Below are 14207 nucleotides of genomic sequence, written 5' to 3' on the forward strand. Positions count from 1 at the left end.
CATCTTTCTTCAAGGATCTGTGAGTGGTAGCTGAACATGCAGGGAAATTTGGCAGCCTTCTATTCCTAGGTGAAGAATTATTTGGTGAAGGTTGTTTGATCAAATAAGACATTAAATGCCCTCCCTGTTACTGCACTGCACTAGACAAGAATTCAAAATTACCACACTAGTCCTCTGGTAATGAGTAGCTCTTCTTCCTGATCCATGTGAAAAGATTACCCTTCTGAGATATTCAGCTGTCACTTTAACTTATGTAGTGAGCTCTGGATTTGGATTCCAATCTGGGGGCCCAAAATGTGGGTGCTGCAGTGTGAGAGCACTCTTGGCAGGGGCTCCTACAGCACAGGGCATTGTCTGATGCTGCAGGCATATTCTGATGGCACAGCAGTGCTTGAATAAGGACTTACCAGAATGGATAATATCTGGAACTATATGCTGAGGTGATCTCTGTGGCTCTGTGTACAAGCATGGCAGGGTAAGTAAGGCATGTTATACTAGGGAGTTGTTGGGGAAGGGATGGGCTGTGGGAGTCTCTGGAACTTCAGATTTGATAGATGGAAATTGCTAATTATACAGACAATAACAGGAGCAAGCTTACATCAAATGCAAAGCTAAAGCTTCAGAGAGTGAACAGTGAGAAAGCAGAGGTTCTTTGGGAATCACTTAAAAAAAATGCACTTAAAATAAAATATGCACAAACCCATATACTATCTATGCATGCACAAGAATACACTTCAATTTGATATCTCATATAACAGCTCAAGAATCTATTCAAGAGCTCCATTTCAAAGTAGAGTCTCCCATTACTTGGGAGGCTTCCAACTCACTGTATTCCAACTCTTAACATATTGAGAGTGTCCTATACAGAAACCTCAGCTATAATATACTTAGACTTTCTGCTTTTTAAAAAATACCAGTGAAAATTGACTCTTAACAACAATTATTTGCTGTTTTTTTGGACAAGTTTTTCCCATTCCTCTCAATGTATGTGTCCCTAAAGCATTATAGACATTGTCATTCCCATTGCATGACTGTAAAGTTGTGATATAAACATACCAAGGAAACTACCATGGATCAAGGAGCAAATCACTGGGAAAGCCAGCAATAGGATCCATAAGTCCCTGTATCCAAGTTCTCTAAGTGCCTTGAGTCGTCTAGATTCTCTCCTTAACACTCTTGACAAATTATTTATAGATGTATTCACATAGTAAGATGTAAAAATGTTCTAATTATATCATTCAAATCCAATGACAATTATGCCCTTAGTTTGCCAAACAATGCTTTACCAAAGAAGGGTTGCCAGAAATGTTATGACCGAAGAAAGAGGGAGTATCTACAGCATCTGCAGACCAGACACTATAAAATCTCCAAGGGATAAGTCTGGGCTGTCTCCACAGAAGGCTTCAAGGTAAGTGCATGCATTTTGTGAGCTTGAAGAAAGAGGACAATATCTTTGCAACATCCCATTCCATTTCTCCTGCCTCTAGCAACTATTTCCATGAGGAAAGATATGTGTTTGCTCATGCAAACAAAACTTTGCAGGATAAATTCAATGCATATCTCTATTTTAATTCTAAAATTTGGCTCTGGAATTCTATGCAGCAATAAGAAACAACTGCCACTCCTATTTTACAAGTTTGGCTAATTTACAGGTTATAAGCCTTTCTCCAAAGACAACAGCCTGAATAATGCACTCCTAAACTACAGCCCAAGACAGGATTTCTATAAAGCTGCATGAGCTGTTTTTGTGAAGTCTCTTATATTTCTGCAGACTTTGCTTAGGCCAGACTATTGAAAAATAGAGAGGATTTAAGAAGTGAAGTGAGTTTTCATTTTTAGCACACAAGGTAATACTTTTTACAAGTACTCTGTTGAAGATTCATCGGTTGTAATCGAGGATTTGAGCAGCAAGTGATATTCTCTGGCTGTAGATTCTTTTATGTGAAAACCTCAAATCTGGTCAGAATACATCAAGGTGAGTTACCAAACTGTAGTCAATATTCAGAAGATGTTCTGTTTACTGTCACAAGGCCCACCTGTTTCAGAAGATTGAGTCTCACTCTGGAGTGGGACTTAGGTACATTTAAGTTCAAATCAAAATGGATTTCAGTGCTTACTTTTAAGAGATTTTGAGAAAATACCTAGAAACTTATTAGCTAAAGAGGGAGGAGTTTTCTCACTGATATACATTATATTTTTCTTCTCTGTCTTCTACAAACTTTTTTTTCCTCCACCAGACACCTCTGCTGACGTGCTTTCGATAGAGCGCAGCCATGGCCTCTGGAGATGCTGAGATGGCTGTTTTTGGGGAGGCAGCTCCTTACCTCCGCAAGTCAGAGAAGGAGAGAATTGCAGCCCAGAACAAGCCTTTTGATGCCAAGTCATCTGTCTTTGTGGTGCATCCTAAGGAATCCTTTGTGAAAGGGACAATCCAGAGCAGGGAGGCCGGGAAGGTCACTGTCAAGACTGAAGGGGGAGAGGTGAGTGAAAACCAGGATTGAAGGTCACCATTTGATTCCCAGTCTCAGCTCTTAACTGGCATACATGGATCTTTTGTTTCCTTGGCAGACCTTGACCGTCAAAGACGATCAGATCTTCTCCATGAACCCCCCCAAGTATGATAAAATCGAGGACATGGCCATGATGACCCACCTCCATGAACCCGCTGTGCTGTACAACCTCAAAGAGCGTTATGCAGCCTGGATGATCTACGTAAGTACCAGCAGCACCTTCCCTTGGGCAGCCAGCAGGAACTGCTCTGCCAGGCTCAGTGGAAGCCAACGTGCTGTCTCCCTTCCTGCAGACCTACTCAGGTCTCTTCTGTGTCACCATCAACCCCTACAAGTGGCTGCCGGTGTACAACCCGGAGGTGGTGTTGGCCTACCGAGGCAAGAAGCGCCAGGAGGCCCCTCCACACATCTTCTCCATCTCTGACAACGCCTATCAGTTCATGCTGACTGGTGAGTGCTTGATTTCCTTTGAAATGTCATGAGCTAACTGTAGAGCAATATGTATTCTCTGGAAATATGGTGCAGCACTTAAAATATTGTGTGTGTGCTAAATTAATGAAATATTAACGTGCTGAACTGTATTGATCTGTGTGAACTAAGTGTCTGTGTTCCCACTGGAATCTGTACAGACCTGGAGTTAATGAAAATAATCTAGGAGTAAACTCCCTGGAAAGAAGGCACCTATTTTCTGGTGTACACTTTGTTATGGGGTCTTGATATATGCATAGAATTATGTATCAGTTGCCAAACTAGCCTCAGCTGGAGAGGACAGAGTACCATAGTGTATCATCTACTGAGTGTGTACAGTCAATTGAAATTTGCAAGCATCTGTGCTAAAAAGTAAACCAGAACATCTCTGCATTGAAGAGGTACATAAGCTTCACTTGATTATTATGCAAATGGCCTTAATGATGGAAAAGATGACAGGGTGTTAAAAGTACAAACATCCTTTAACGCTCTGTAACTGTCATCTATATAACTGTAAATTCATTGCACCTTAAAGTGAAAAGTAAAGCTCAGAAAACAATGTCAAGGAAAACATAAATCCTTTACCTTCCACCTCTTACTTTTTTCTTGCCCATGTGTGCATTGAAATCAAAGTTTTGAAGGACTTTAGATCTTCTTTTCCTGTTTTTAGGTAGGACAGGAAAAAGAACAGATAGGATCTGAAAAGAAAAATGATAGAGAAAAAAGAAATAGAGAAAAATATTAACCTTTTCTATGTATGATCTCAGAATTATGTAATTTCAGTATACATATAGGGGATAAAAAAGAAGAAAAAAAAAAAAGATGAAAAATAGTGGAAGAGGTTTGTCAGAATTTTCTGTTGTTCATGACACCATGAAATTTCTGTAAGATAACCGGGGAAAGCTTGAGCTTGATGCTGCCAAAACCCAACCTCAGCATTACATTTCACTGCATTTACTTCTCTAGAAGAGAGAAATAACTAGGCTGATATGAAGACAATATCCTGAAAGGCATTATACTAGAAAAGGTACTCGGAAGTGATGTTTTTAGTAATTCAGTTGATAATACCTGAAGTACTGTCGGGAGCAGAAAAATAATCCTGGGTTTATTCTGTCCCTGCACTCTCTGGGAGTTTTGGTTCATAATTTTCTTAGTTTTTGAGTCCTTTGTGATACATGAGCACGAGTAAAATCTTTCTTATTTCTGCCTCCTCCGCAGATCGCGAGAACCAGTCGATCCTGATCACGTACGTAGCTCCCTGCTCAGGTCCCTGTGGGGCTGCCCAGTGCCAGGGGATCTCCTGCCTGACCACACGCTCTCTGCTTCTCTTGCCTTTGGCAGCGGAGAATCCGGTGCCGGGAAGACTGTGAACACCAAGCGTGTCATCCAGTACTTTGCAACAATTGCAGCCAGTGGGGAGAAGAAGAAGGAGGAGCAGTCTGGCAAAATGCAGGTAAATGATCAGAGACTGGCTTGAATCAAAGCTTTCCTGTGTTCCTGACATGGTTTTGGCAAGGAGGCAGCAATAATTATGGTCCTGCAGGGAACGCTTGAGGATCAAATCATCAGCGCCAACCCGCTGCTGGAGGCCTTTGGGAACGCCAAGACCGTGAGGAACGACAACTCCTCACGCTTTGTGAGTTGCTGCTTGGGGAAAAATCTCTGCATTTGGGCAGAACCTCTGAATCTCAGGCTGAAATGCTGCTTCTTCTGCTGAACAGGGCAAATTCATCAGAATCCACTTTGGAGCTACAGGCAAACTGGCTTCTGCTGACATTGAAACCTGTAAGAGGCTCCTCTGGCCTGATCCCATTCCTTCCCCAGTTCCCACCTCCACGTGTGGCCTTGTGCCTGACTCTTCCTGCCTTCCTTGCCAGATCTGCTGGAGAAGTCCAGAGTCCCTTTCCAGCTCAAGGCAGAAAGAAGCTACCACATCTTTTATCAGGTCACTTCCAACAAGAAGCCCGAGCTAATTGGTAAGTAGATCACTAACTTTTTTGAAAGTATATAACTGGACAATATCCATTGTGTCATCTGGAAAGCTCAAGTTACTCTGATTTTTCCATTTTTAACTTTCAGACATGCTCCTCATCACCACCAACCCTTATGATTTCCACTTTGTGAGTCAAGGTGAGATCACTGTTCCCAGCATTGATGACAAGGAGGAGCTGATGGCTACAGATGTAAGTAACTTAACCAAACAGGTCATATGACGGAGAGGAACCCTGGCACAAATACATTTACTGTTTCTTGTTGTCAGAGTGCCATTGACATCCTGGGCTTCACTGCTGATGAGAAAACAGCCATCTACAAGCTGACAGGGGCTGTCATGCACCATGGGAACTTGAAGTTCAAGCAGAAGCAACGAGAGGAGCAGGCAGAGCCTGATGGCACAGAAGGTCGTTAGCAAGTGACCTTTTAATAAATAAATAAGTTTTGAAAAGATACTTCTTTTAGACAAGACAAAGACTATAGCTTAAGCAAGTGACAACTAAGTAATGTTTCTTCTAGACTCCATCAAGCTGTAAATTTGATTCTCTGATCCCTGGCCCATCTTATGGATTGGTTCTCCAGGTCTCTGCGTGTTGAATAATTTTGGTATAAGACTAGAAAGAAAGCAGGGAGTCTCATATTCATGCTTGAAAAAGGATGACAGCAATGAATTGTCTTGAAGATTTGTAGAAACTGAAGGGCAGGAAGTGCTGTAGAGTCTGAATCCTGAAGATAGCAAGAAATTAGCTTTGTAGTTTGGACTCAGATAATTTTGTGCAGTGTTGTAACAGTGGACATTGCTATTACTTTTGAGTAACAGGCTAAAAATTTTAGGAATTGTCCAGTATTTATTTGTCTCTTACTCTTTTCTGGTATTCAGTGGCTGACAAGACTGCCTACCTAATGGGTCTGAACTCAGCAGACCTGCTCAAGGCTCTCTGCTACCCTCGAGTCAAGGTGGGGAATGAATATGTGACCAAGGGGCAAACTGTGCAGCAGGTAGGAAAAAAAGTGGTAGCCTGGAACATGCTTTGATGGTTCCTGTTGATTGTCCTCCTATGTGTATATTAATTTCCAAATCTTTCTCCTTGCTCTAGGTGAACAATTCAGTGGGTGCTCTGGCAAAGGCTGTCTATGAGAAGATGTTCTTGTGGATGGTTGTTCGTATTAACCAACAGCTGGATACCAAGCAGCCCAGACAGTACTTCATTGGTGTCCTGGACATTGCTGGCTTTGAGATCTTTGATGTAAGGAGCACAGTTTTCCTAGCATTTTCATAAAAGGTCAATTGAGAATGAAGGGAATTTTGCAATGTGTTTTATAGAAGTTGTATCTTTTAACACTTACTTGCAGGGCTTTTGGAATCACCTTTTTTTAATCCTGAAAAAAAACAAAACCCAAAACAAACAAACGAAAACCAGAACTAATCTCCTAATTACACTGAATTTGAAACCTGTCTGAAGGTAAAGCCAATCCTAGAGAGATAGCATAGCAAAACTACACAGGAAGAGGCCTTGTATTTAAAATCACCCATGATGAAACAGGATTGCACAAGAAAGCGCCTTGATGTTATTGCTGAATCCTGATAATGTCACATCCTTTTATGTCTGGCAGTTCAACAGCTTTGAGCAGCTGTGCATCAACTTCACCAATGAGAAACTGCAACAGTTCTTCAACCATCACATGTTCGTGCTGGAGCAGGAGGAGTACAAGAAAGAAGGAATTGAATGGACATTCATTGACTTTGGGATGGACCTGGCTGCCTGCATTGAGCTGATTGAGAAGGTATTATTTGTGTTGAAGGAGATTATATGTTGGATTTCCCATACTTGCCAACAGACATACTGAAGAAGCATGTAAGAATATTCTGTTTTTTTCATGTATATACCCTGGGGAAGTGTTTTTGGAGATCACACTTAGATATCAGGACTTCTGGTGAGAGTATTCATTTCCAGATTATTAAAAGAAGTTATAAAAGACTGTCACGTTCTCTAAGTCCTCATCAGTAAAGAAGTTTAATGTAGACGACAGTATTTTCCAATGTAATAATTTTTTCATAGGCAAGGGTATTTACATACGTTCAAGTGAAACAGTAGCACAGCTGAGCCTTAGTTAATTATTGTCATGAAATGCATGGGAACAGTTCTTTTCTTCTAACTCCAGCAACTTTCCAACCAAGGAACATCTTCTTTCTAATTGTTTCTGCATCTTGTCTTTGTCATGCCTTCCAGCCCATGGGCATCTTCTCCATCCTGGAAGAGGAGTGCATGTTCCCCAAGGCAACTGACACCTCTTTCAAGAACAAGCTCTATGACCAACATCTGGGCAAGTCCAACAACTTCCAGAAGCCCAAACCTGCCAAAGGCAAGGTTGAGGCCCACTTCTCCCTGGTGCACTATGCTGGCACAGTGGACTACAACATCTCTGGCTGGCTGGAGAAGAACAAGGACCCTCTGAATGAAACTGTCATTGGGTTGTACCAGAAATCATCAGTGAAGACCCTGGCCTTACTCTTTGCCAATTATGGTGGAGCAGATGCAGGTCAGCTCCATGGAAATTGCATTTTTGATGTGGGACGATGATACAGAACTAAAGAAGCAAACCCCAAACATTTAAAGCTGTTCTGTGTTCTGTAGTCTCCAATAGGAAATTTAATACTCTTATTTAATACTCTAATTTAATACGTATTTTAATGCTCTTATTTTCTTCCATTTACAGAATCTGGAGGTGGCAAGAAGGGTGGCAAAAAGAAGGGTTCTTCTTTCCAGACTGTCTCAGCTCTCTTCCGGGTACAGGAATGCATTGATTATCTATTTGTAATCCAATGAAAGGGGGCTGGTTAATATTACATTTGAAAGGGCTATTTTGCATTATTTTAATGGGGATAAATTCTTTGGAAATTCCACATAAGGTTTTCCAGTATCAGTTTCAATGCAGTGTCCAATGACATGACAAGGAGCAATGCGCACAAGCTAGAGCACAGGAGATTCAAGCTAAACATAAGGAAATTTACTATGAGGGTAACAGAGCACTGGAACAGACTGCCCAAAGTGAATATGGAGTCTCCTTCTCTGGAGACATTCAAAACCCATCTGAACATGTTCCTGTGTGAGCTACTGTAGTTGATCTTGCTCTATTTGGGGGGTTGGACTAGATGATCTTCAGAGGTCTCTTCCAACCCTGACCACTCTGATTTTTATATTTTTATTCAGAGTCATCTTATAAGCATTCTGCAATGAGATATTTATATGATTTGAAAAAAAACCCCTCACTTTTTTAACTTAAGTTTATTGACTTTAGAAGGTAAAATATGAAAAACCTGTAAGTTATCTATTTGTATGAAAGTGTGAAATTGTATATTATTTTCCACTGGAATGATGTCCAGTATCTTCAAACAGAAGAAATACTTGCTTTAGGCTTTGCCTAAGTGTAGGGAGACCCAACTAATTTTGAAAAGTTGTAAAGTCATTACCATGGCTTGATGCATCAAACCCTGGACATAGGAAGCTCACATTACTAACTGATCCCTCTAGGAGAACTTAAACAAGCTGATGACCAATCTTCGGAGCACTCACCCCCACTTTGTCCGTTGCATCATCCCAAATGAAACAAAAACACCTGGTAAGATGCTCAAGCAGAAAGAGGACTTGCTCTGATACAGCCATTCCCAGGCACTGGGAGTCGTGGTGTTCATTTCTGCTCTGAACTGCAGGTGCCATGGAGCATGAGCTGGTGCTGCACCAGCTGCGGTGCAACGGAGTGCTGGAAGGGATCCGAATTTGCAGGAAAGGATTCCCCAGCAGGGTTCTCTACGCTGACTTCAAGCAGAGGTGAGAGCTCTGCTCTTCTCAGCATCATTGGAGCAATGTTGGTTCATCTCATTCAGGCTGGACTCAGTTGTCAGCTCTGTGGAGCTGTTAGGGTTCAGCAACTGGTGTGTGTTGGTTGGGAAAAAGCAGCCTTATGTTCCTGTCTCTTTTCACAGATACAAGGTGCTTAATGCCAGTGCCATCCCAGAGGGACAGTTCATTGATAGCAAGAAGGCTTCTGAGAAGCTTCTTGGGTCAATTGACGTGGATCACACCCAGTACAAATTTGGACACACCAAGGTACAAACCCTCCCTGACTCACTTGCCCTGTGCCTGTGCTTTGCTCTACCTGTCAGTGACCTGCTGCAACACTCCCTCTCCAGGTGTTCTTCAAAGCTGGGCTGCTGGGGCTCCTGGAGGAGATGAGGGATGAGAAGCTGGCACAGCTCATCACCCGCACACAGGCCATGTGCAGGGGCTTCCTGATGAGAGTGGAGTACCAGAGAATGGTGGAGAGGAGGTAGACATTCCTCATCTTCTGTTAAAGTCACTGTACTTGGAGGGAAGTGTTGACACTTGTCATACTGAAAATATTCAATGTATATTTTCTGCTTCAGGGAGTCCATCTTCTGCATCCAGTACAACGTTCGGGCCTTCATGAACGTCAAGCACTGGCCCTGGATGAAGCTGTTCTTCAAGATCAAGCCCTTGCTGAAGAGTGCAGAGTCTGAGAAGGAGATGGCCAACATGAAGGAGGAGTTTGAGAAAACCAAGGAGGAGCTTGCAAAGTCTGAGGCCAAGAGGAAGGAGCTGGAGGAGAAAATGGTGGTCCTGCTGCAGGAGAAAAACGACCTGCAGCTCCAAGTGCAGGCAGTGAGTATCACCAGAAAAGGAGTCTTCAGGGTGTCTTTACTAAGTAGAGGGTCAGACTATAGAATCCTAATGTCAGGTATGTGGTGAATTATCCATCATCTCTATGTGAAGTTTAGGAAACAAATGTCTGGCAGCAGAATAGTGAGCCAGTGCAAAGAAGAAGGGGGCTCCAAGTGGGAGCCCATGCGCTTGCCTAGTGAGGAATGGGGCAGACAGAGCTGGCCAACATGAAATACTCAGAACAAAGTTCTGCCCAAACCCTCAACTCGCTCTGAGCCAGTGAGTCCTGCAGGGCTCATTTCCATCTCACCAGGATGTGCAACAATTAATTCATTTTGGAGCATAAAGGCAAGTCATGTGCAGGAAAAGCCATTTGCCTCTTGCTTAATAACTAGTGCTTAATAACTCAGTACTTGGGAAATACAGATTCAAATTTCTCCTTCATCTTCAAATATATAGACACAGAGTTCTTGTTTCCAAGAAGAAGTCATGACATCTTTGGGTGTGTGTGTTTCTTCTTTTGTCAGTTATTAATTGCACAAAATAACTATGAATGCTTTAGAATAACTGGTATAAAGCAAGATCATATACAAAATGTATAATGGAGTAGAAGGTTTTGGGTTTTTTGAACATTGTACTTGTTGCATCTCTAATCTTGATTTGCTATAATAGTTCCCCTTCAAACAATGTTACATGGTGGTAAAATTAATAATATTTAAAGCGTTTTAACACACACTTATACAGAGAAGTTCAGAAAACAAAAAAGGAAAATCCGTATCTTCCCACCAGGAAGCAGACAGCTTGGCTGATGCTGAGGAAAGGTGTGACCAGCTCATCAAAACCAAAATCCAGCTGGAAGCCAAAGTTAAAGAAGTGACTGAAAGGGCTGAGGATGAGGAGGAAATTAATGCTGAGCTGACAGCCAAGAAGAGGAAACTGGAGGATGAATGTTCAGAGCTGAAGAAAGATATTGATGACCTTGAGCTAACACTGGCCAAGGTTGAGAAGGAAAAGCATGCCACTGAAAACAAGGTCTGAGGCAGAAGATGTCACTATCACTCCAGAAAAGGCGTCTCTTTTGTTGTATGGTATAAAGTTTTAAACAACATATTTTATCTGCACTTGCTCCCTTCTTCTCAAAGGTGAAAAACCTCACAGAGGAGATGGCAGCCCTGGACGAGACCATTGCCAAGCTGACCAAAGAGAAGAAAGCCCTCCAAGAGGCCCATCAGCAGACGCTGGATGACCTGCAGGCAGAGGAGGACAAAGTCAACACTCTGTCCAAAGCTAAGGCCAAGCTGGAGCAGCAAGTAGACGATGTAAGCACATGTAGCTCAATGCACAGGAAAACTTTGTAGAGGGAAGCGTGGCCAGTAGAGCACTGAAGCTCTTGTTTGTTTTAGCTGGAAGGGTCCCTGGAGCAGGAGAAGAAACTGCGTGTGGACCTTGAGAGAGCTAAGAGGAAACTTGAAGGAGACCTGAAGCTGGCCAATGACAGCATCATGGATTTGGAAAATGATAAGCAGCAGCTGGATGAGAAACTGAAGAAGTAAGTGTGGCTGTGGGGCCCCTGAGGGCCGGGCTGGTCTTGACCTTGGGTGGTTTTGTTGCGGCACTAAGAGGGTTTGCTTTGCCCCAAGGAAAGACTTTGAGATCAGCCAGATCCAGAGCAAAATCGAAGATGAGCAAGCCCTGGGCATGCAGTTACAGAAGAAGATCAAGGAGCTGCAGGCAAGTCTCTGCTCCTTCTGCTCTCTGTCTGCCAGGGTGGGGTCAGGTGGGAGGAGGGCCTGGGCGTGAAGGGTTGTTGCTGCTGTTCCCCAGGCTCGTATTGAGGAGCTGGAGGAGGAAATTGAGGCCGAGCGAACCTCTCGGGCCAAAGCAGAGAAGCATCGGGCTGACCTGTCCAGGGAGCTGGAGGAGATCAGCGAGCGCCTGGAAGAAGCAGGAGGAGCTACTGCAGCTCAGATTGATATGAAAAAGAAGCGGGAGGCAGAGGTCCCGAAGATGCGCCGTGACCTGGAGGAGGCCACGCTGCAGCACGAAGCCACGGCTGCCGCCCTGCGCAAGAAGCACGCGGACAGCACAGCTGAGCTGGGGGAGCAGATCGACAACCTGCAACGCGTGAAGCAGAAGCTGGAGAAGGAGAAGAGTGAGCTGAAGATGGAGATTGACGACCTGGCCAGTAACATGGAGTCTGTCTCCAAGGCTAAGGTAAGGAGTTTCTGTCAGGTTACTACCCTACGATGTGTGACCTGATACCTGATTTTGAACCTTTTGATTACACTGTGCTATCAGACACAGGCCTTTTGTATTTAGTAATGATATAGTTTGAGATGTTCCTTCCATACATGCATTTGCTCTCTAGGCAAACCTGGAGAAGATGTGTCGCACACTAGAAGACCAGCTGAGTGAGATTAAGACAAAGGAAGAGGAGCATCAGCGCATGATCAATGACCTTAATGCTCAAAGAGCTCGTCTGCAGACAGAAGCAGGTAACAGTCCCCACAGCCCTCCACAATGGGAGAGTCTGTAACCAACGTTGACAAGAAAAGTAGTGATATTTGACTCAAAGTTGTCTAATACTCTGTAAAGGGACACGCAGTGCTTTAAAGGCACAGGGGTTTAGTATTACCTTTTAAATGACAGTGTATCTATAAAATTTCCCAAGGTGAATATTCACGCCAGGTGGATGAAAAAGATGCTTTGATATCTCAGCTATCCAGAGGCAAACAGGCATTTACTCAACAGATTGAGGAACTAAAAAGACATTTGGAGGAAGAAATAAAGGTAAAGTTACTTCCTGGAGGGGCTTTGACTTGGGATTCAAATTCCATTTTCTTTCAGGATATTTCCTACACATAGATTAGCCATGTTATCTTAATTTGTGAGGTTTCAAACAACATGGATACTTTTGCCACTTCCCTCTCTAGAGTGGGAAGAAAAGCTGAGGAGGGCATTTTTTCCAACCTGAAGCTGAGACAGGGAAAGATATCTTTATGTTTAAGGCTGAGATGTATCTAAAAAACTGCGCTTCTTAATTTTGCTTTTCTGTAATGAAAGCTGAAATTTTAGAATATATTTAAAAGGATCCAACAAGAGATTCATAGTTGTCATTTATAGCTAATACATCAAGGAAACAGACTAGACACTTATGAGTGAAGTAATTAAAACCTACTCAAAACTTGGAATCAATATACCTTTTTTCCTTGGGCTGACATTAAATGTTAAATTCAAAGAGTTTTCAACAACTTTGCCTAAGTTAACATTCTACTTTCTCACAGGTAATTAATGATACCAATCCCACTCTCCCCCCAGGCCAAGAACGCCCTGGCCCACGCCTTGCAGTCTGCTCGCCACGACTGTGACTTGCTCCGGGAACAGTATGAGGAGGAGCAGGAAGCCAAGGGGGAGCTGCAGCGTGCCCTGTCCAAGGCCAACAGCGAAGTGGCCCAGTGGAGAACCAAATACGAGACGGACGCGATTCAGCGCACCGAGGAGCTGGAGGAGGCCAAGTATGTGGGGAGTGGGATGTCAAGGGGCTGGAGAAGACTGAGGATCTTAAGGGAAATTGGAAGTTCGGGGCTTGGATAGTGGGATAGGATAGGGACAGGACTGTCTTTGTGGTAGATGAGAGAGAGGGACTGAGAGGAAAAGTGAAGACTGGAATCAGAAACATTGCCTTTAGGGCTAGAAAAGCTAAGAGAGGCCAACTACTCAGGAGGTGCTAGGACCTTTCAGGCTGCTTGCAGCCTTGGGACAGAAAAAACACCTGACAAGTGCTAGGCTCAAAGGCCCTGAAGTGGCCAAGTGCCCTCTCCTTGACAATGCACACTTGCCTCCCTTCTCTGGAGCTGTGCTTATCTCCTGCCAGGAAGAAGCTGGCACAGCGGCTGCAGGATGCAGAGGAACACGTTGAAGCCGTCAATGCCAAATGTGCTTCCCTGGAAAAGACCAAGCAGAGGCTGCAGAATGAAGTGGAGGACTTGATGATTGACGTGGAGCGCTCAAACGCTGCCTGTGCAGCTCTGGATAAGAAGCAGAGGAACTTTGACAAGGTGTGTTGGGCTGCAGGCCTGGGGCTCGGGAGCAGGGCAGCCCCTCCTGGTTGCCACATCCACACTCAGGCCCCATTTCTCTGCAGATCCTGGCCGAGTGGAAGCAGAAGTATGAGGAGACGCAGGCTGAGCTGGAAGCCTCCCAGAAGGAGTCTCGCTCTCTCAGCACCGAGCTGTTCAAGATGAAGAATGCCTATGAGGAGTCCTTGGACCACCTGGAGACGCTCAAGCGCGAGAACAAGAACCTGCAGCGTAAGTCCCTGGCCCTCTGCTGCTGGCAGGGCTTTCTGACTCTCCACCTCTCCCCGCTGCTGCACACGGGGCTGTGCCTGCAGCTCTGCAGAGATGCCTGTCCCCTTGGTGTGGCAGGGCCCTTCCCACCTGGCTCTGTGCCTGACCAGGCCGTTGCTCTTGGCTCCCACAGAGGAGATTTCCGACCTGACGGAGCAGATTGCCGAGGGAGGAAAGGCGATTCATGAGCTGGAGAAAGTCAAGAA

At 44.1% G+C, this 14207-nt stretch overlaps 1 protein-coding gene across 1 annotated transcript in view; it reads left to right on the forward strand.

Annotated features, from left to right (window-relative positions):
- The first annotated feature begins 2273 nt into the window (after positions 1–2273).
- Positions 2274–14207, forward strand: part of LOC104394764 (myosin heavy chain, skeletal muscle, adult-like) — a 17711-nt gene continuing 5777 nt past the window's right edge. The window contains exons 1-31 of the mRNA XM_010004400.1: positions 2274–2480; positions 2569–2712; positions 2804–2960; positions 4197–4224; positions 4320–4431; positions 4522–4614; positions 4700–4763; positions 4856–4954; positions 5058–5161; positions 5239–5377; positions 5851–5969; positions 6068–6217; positions 6585–6755; positions 7202–7511; positions 7689–7759; positions 8504–8591; positions 8683–8800; positions 8956–9079; positions 9163–9299; positions 9397–9652; positions 10442–10684; positions 10795–10971; positions 11056–11201; positions 11293–11383; positions 11477–11866; positions 12021–12147; positions 12324–12442; positions 12971–13167; positions 13527–13710; positions 13797–13962; positions 14135–14207. Of these exons, the coding sequence (XP_010002702.1) occupies positions 2274–2480; positions 2569–2712; positions 2804–2960; positions 4197–4224; positions 4320–4431; positions 4522–4614; positions 4700–4763; positions 4856–4954; positions 5058–5161; positions 5239–5377; positions 5851–5969; positions 6068–6217; positions 6585–6755; positions 7202–7511; positions 7689–7759; positions 8504–8591; positions 8683–8800; positions 8956–9079; positions 9163–9299; positions 9397–9652; positions 10442–10684; positions 10795–10971; positions 11056–11201; positions 11293–11383; positions 11477–11866; positions 12021–12147; positions 12324–12442; positions 12971–13167; positions 13527–13710; positions 13797–13962; positions 14135–14207 (4604 nt within the window). The remainder of the gene's footprint in view (positions 2481–2568; positions 2713–2803; positions 2961–4196; positions 4225–4319; positions 4432–4521; positions 4615–4699; positions 4764–4855; positions 4955–5057; positions 5162–5238; positions 5378–5850; positions 5970–6067; positions 6218–6584; positions 6756–7201; positions 7512–7688; positions 7760–8503; positions 8592–8682; positions 8801–8955; positions 9080–9162; positions 9300–9396; positions 9653–10441; positions 10685–10794; positions 10972–11055; positions 11202–11292; positions 11384–11476; positions 11867–12020; positions 12148–12323; positions 12443–12970; positions 13168–13526; positions 13711–13796; positions 13963–14134) is intronic.

The sequence above is a fragment of the Chaetura pelagica genome, unplaced genomic scaffold (assembly GCF_000747805.2).
Source record: "Chaetura pelagica isolate M959 unplaced genomic scaffold, ChaPel_1.0 scaffold509, whole genome shotgun sequence".
Classification (NCBI taxonomy): domain Eukaryota; kingdom Metazoa; phylum Chordata; class Aves; order Apodiformes; family Apodidae; genus Chaetura; species Chaetura pelagica.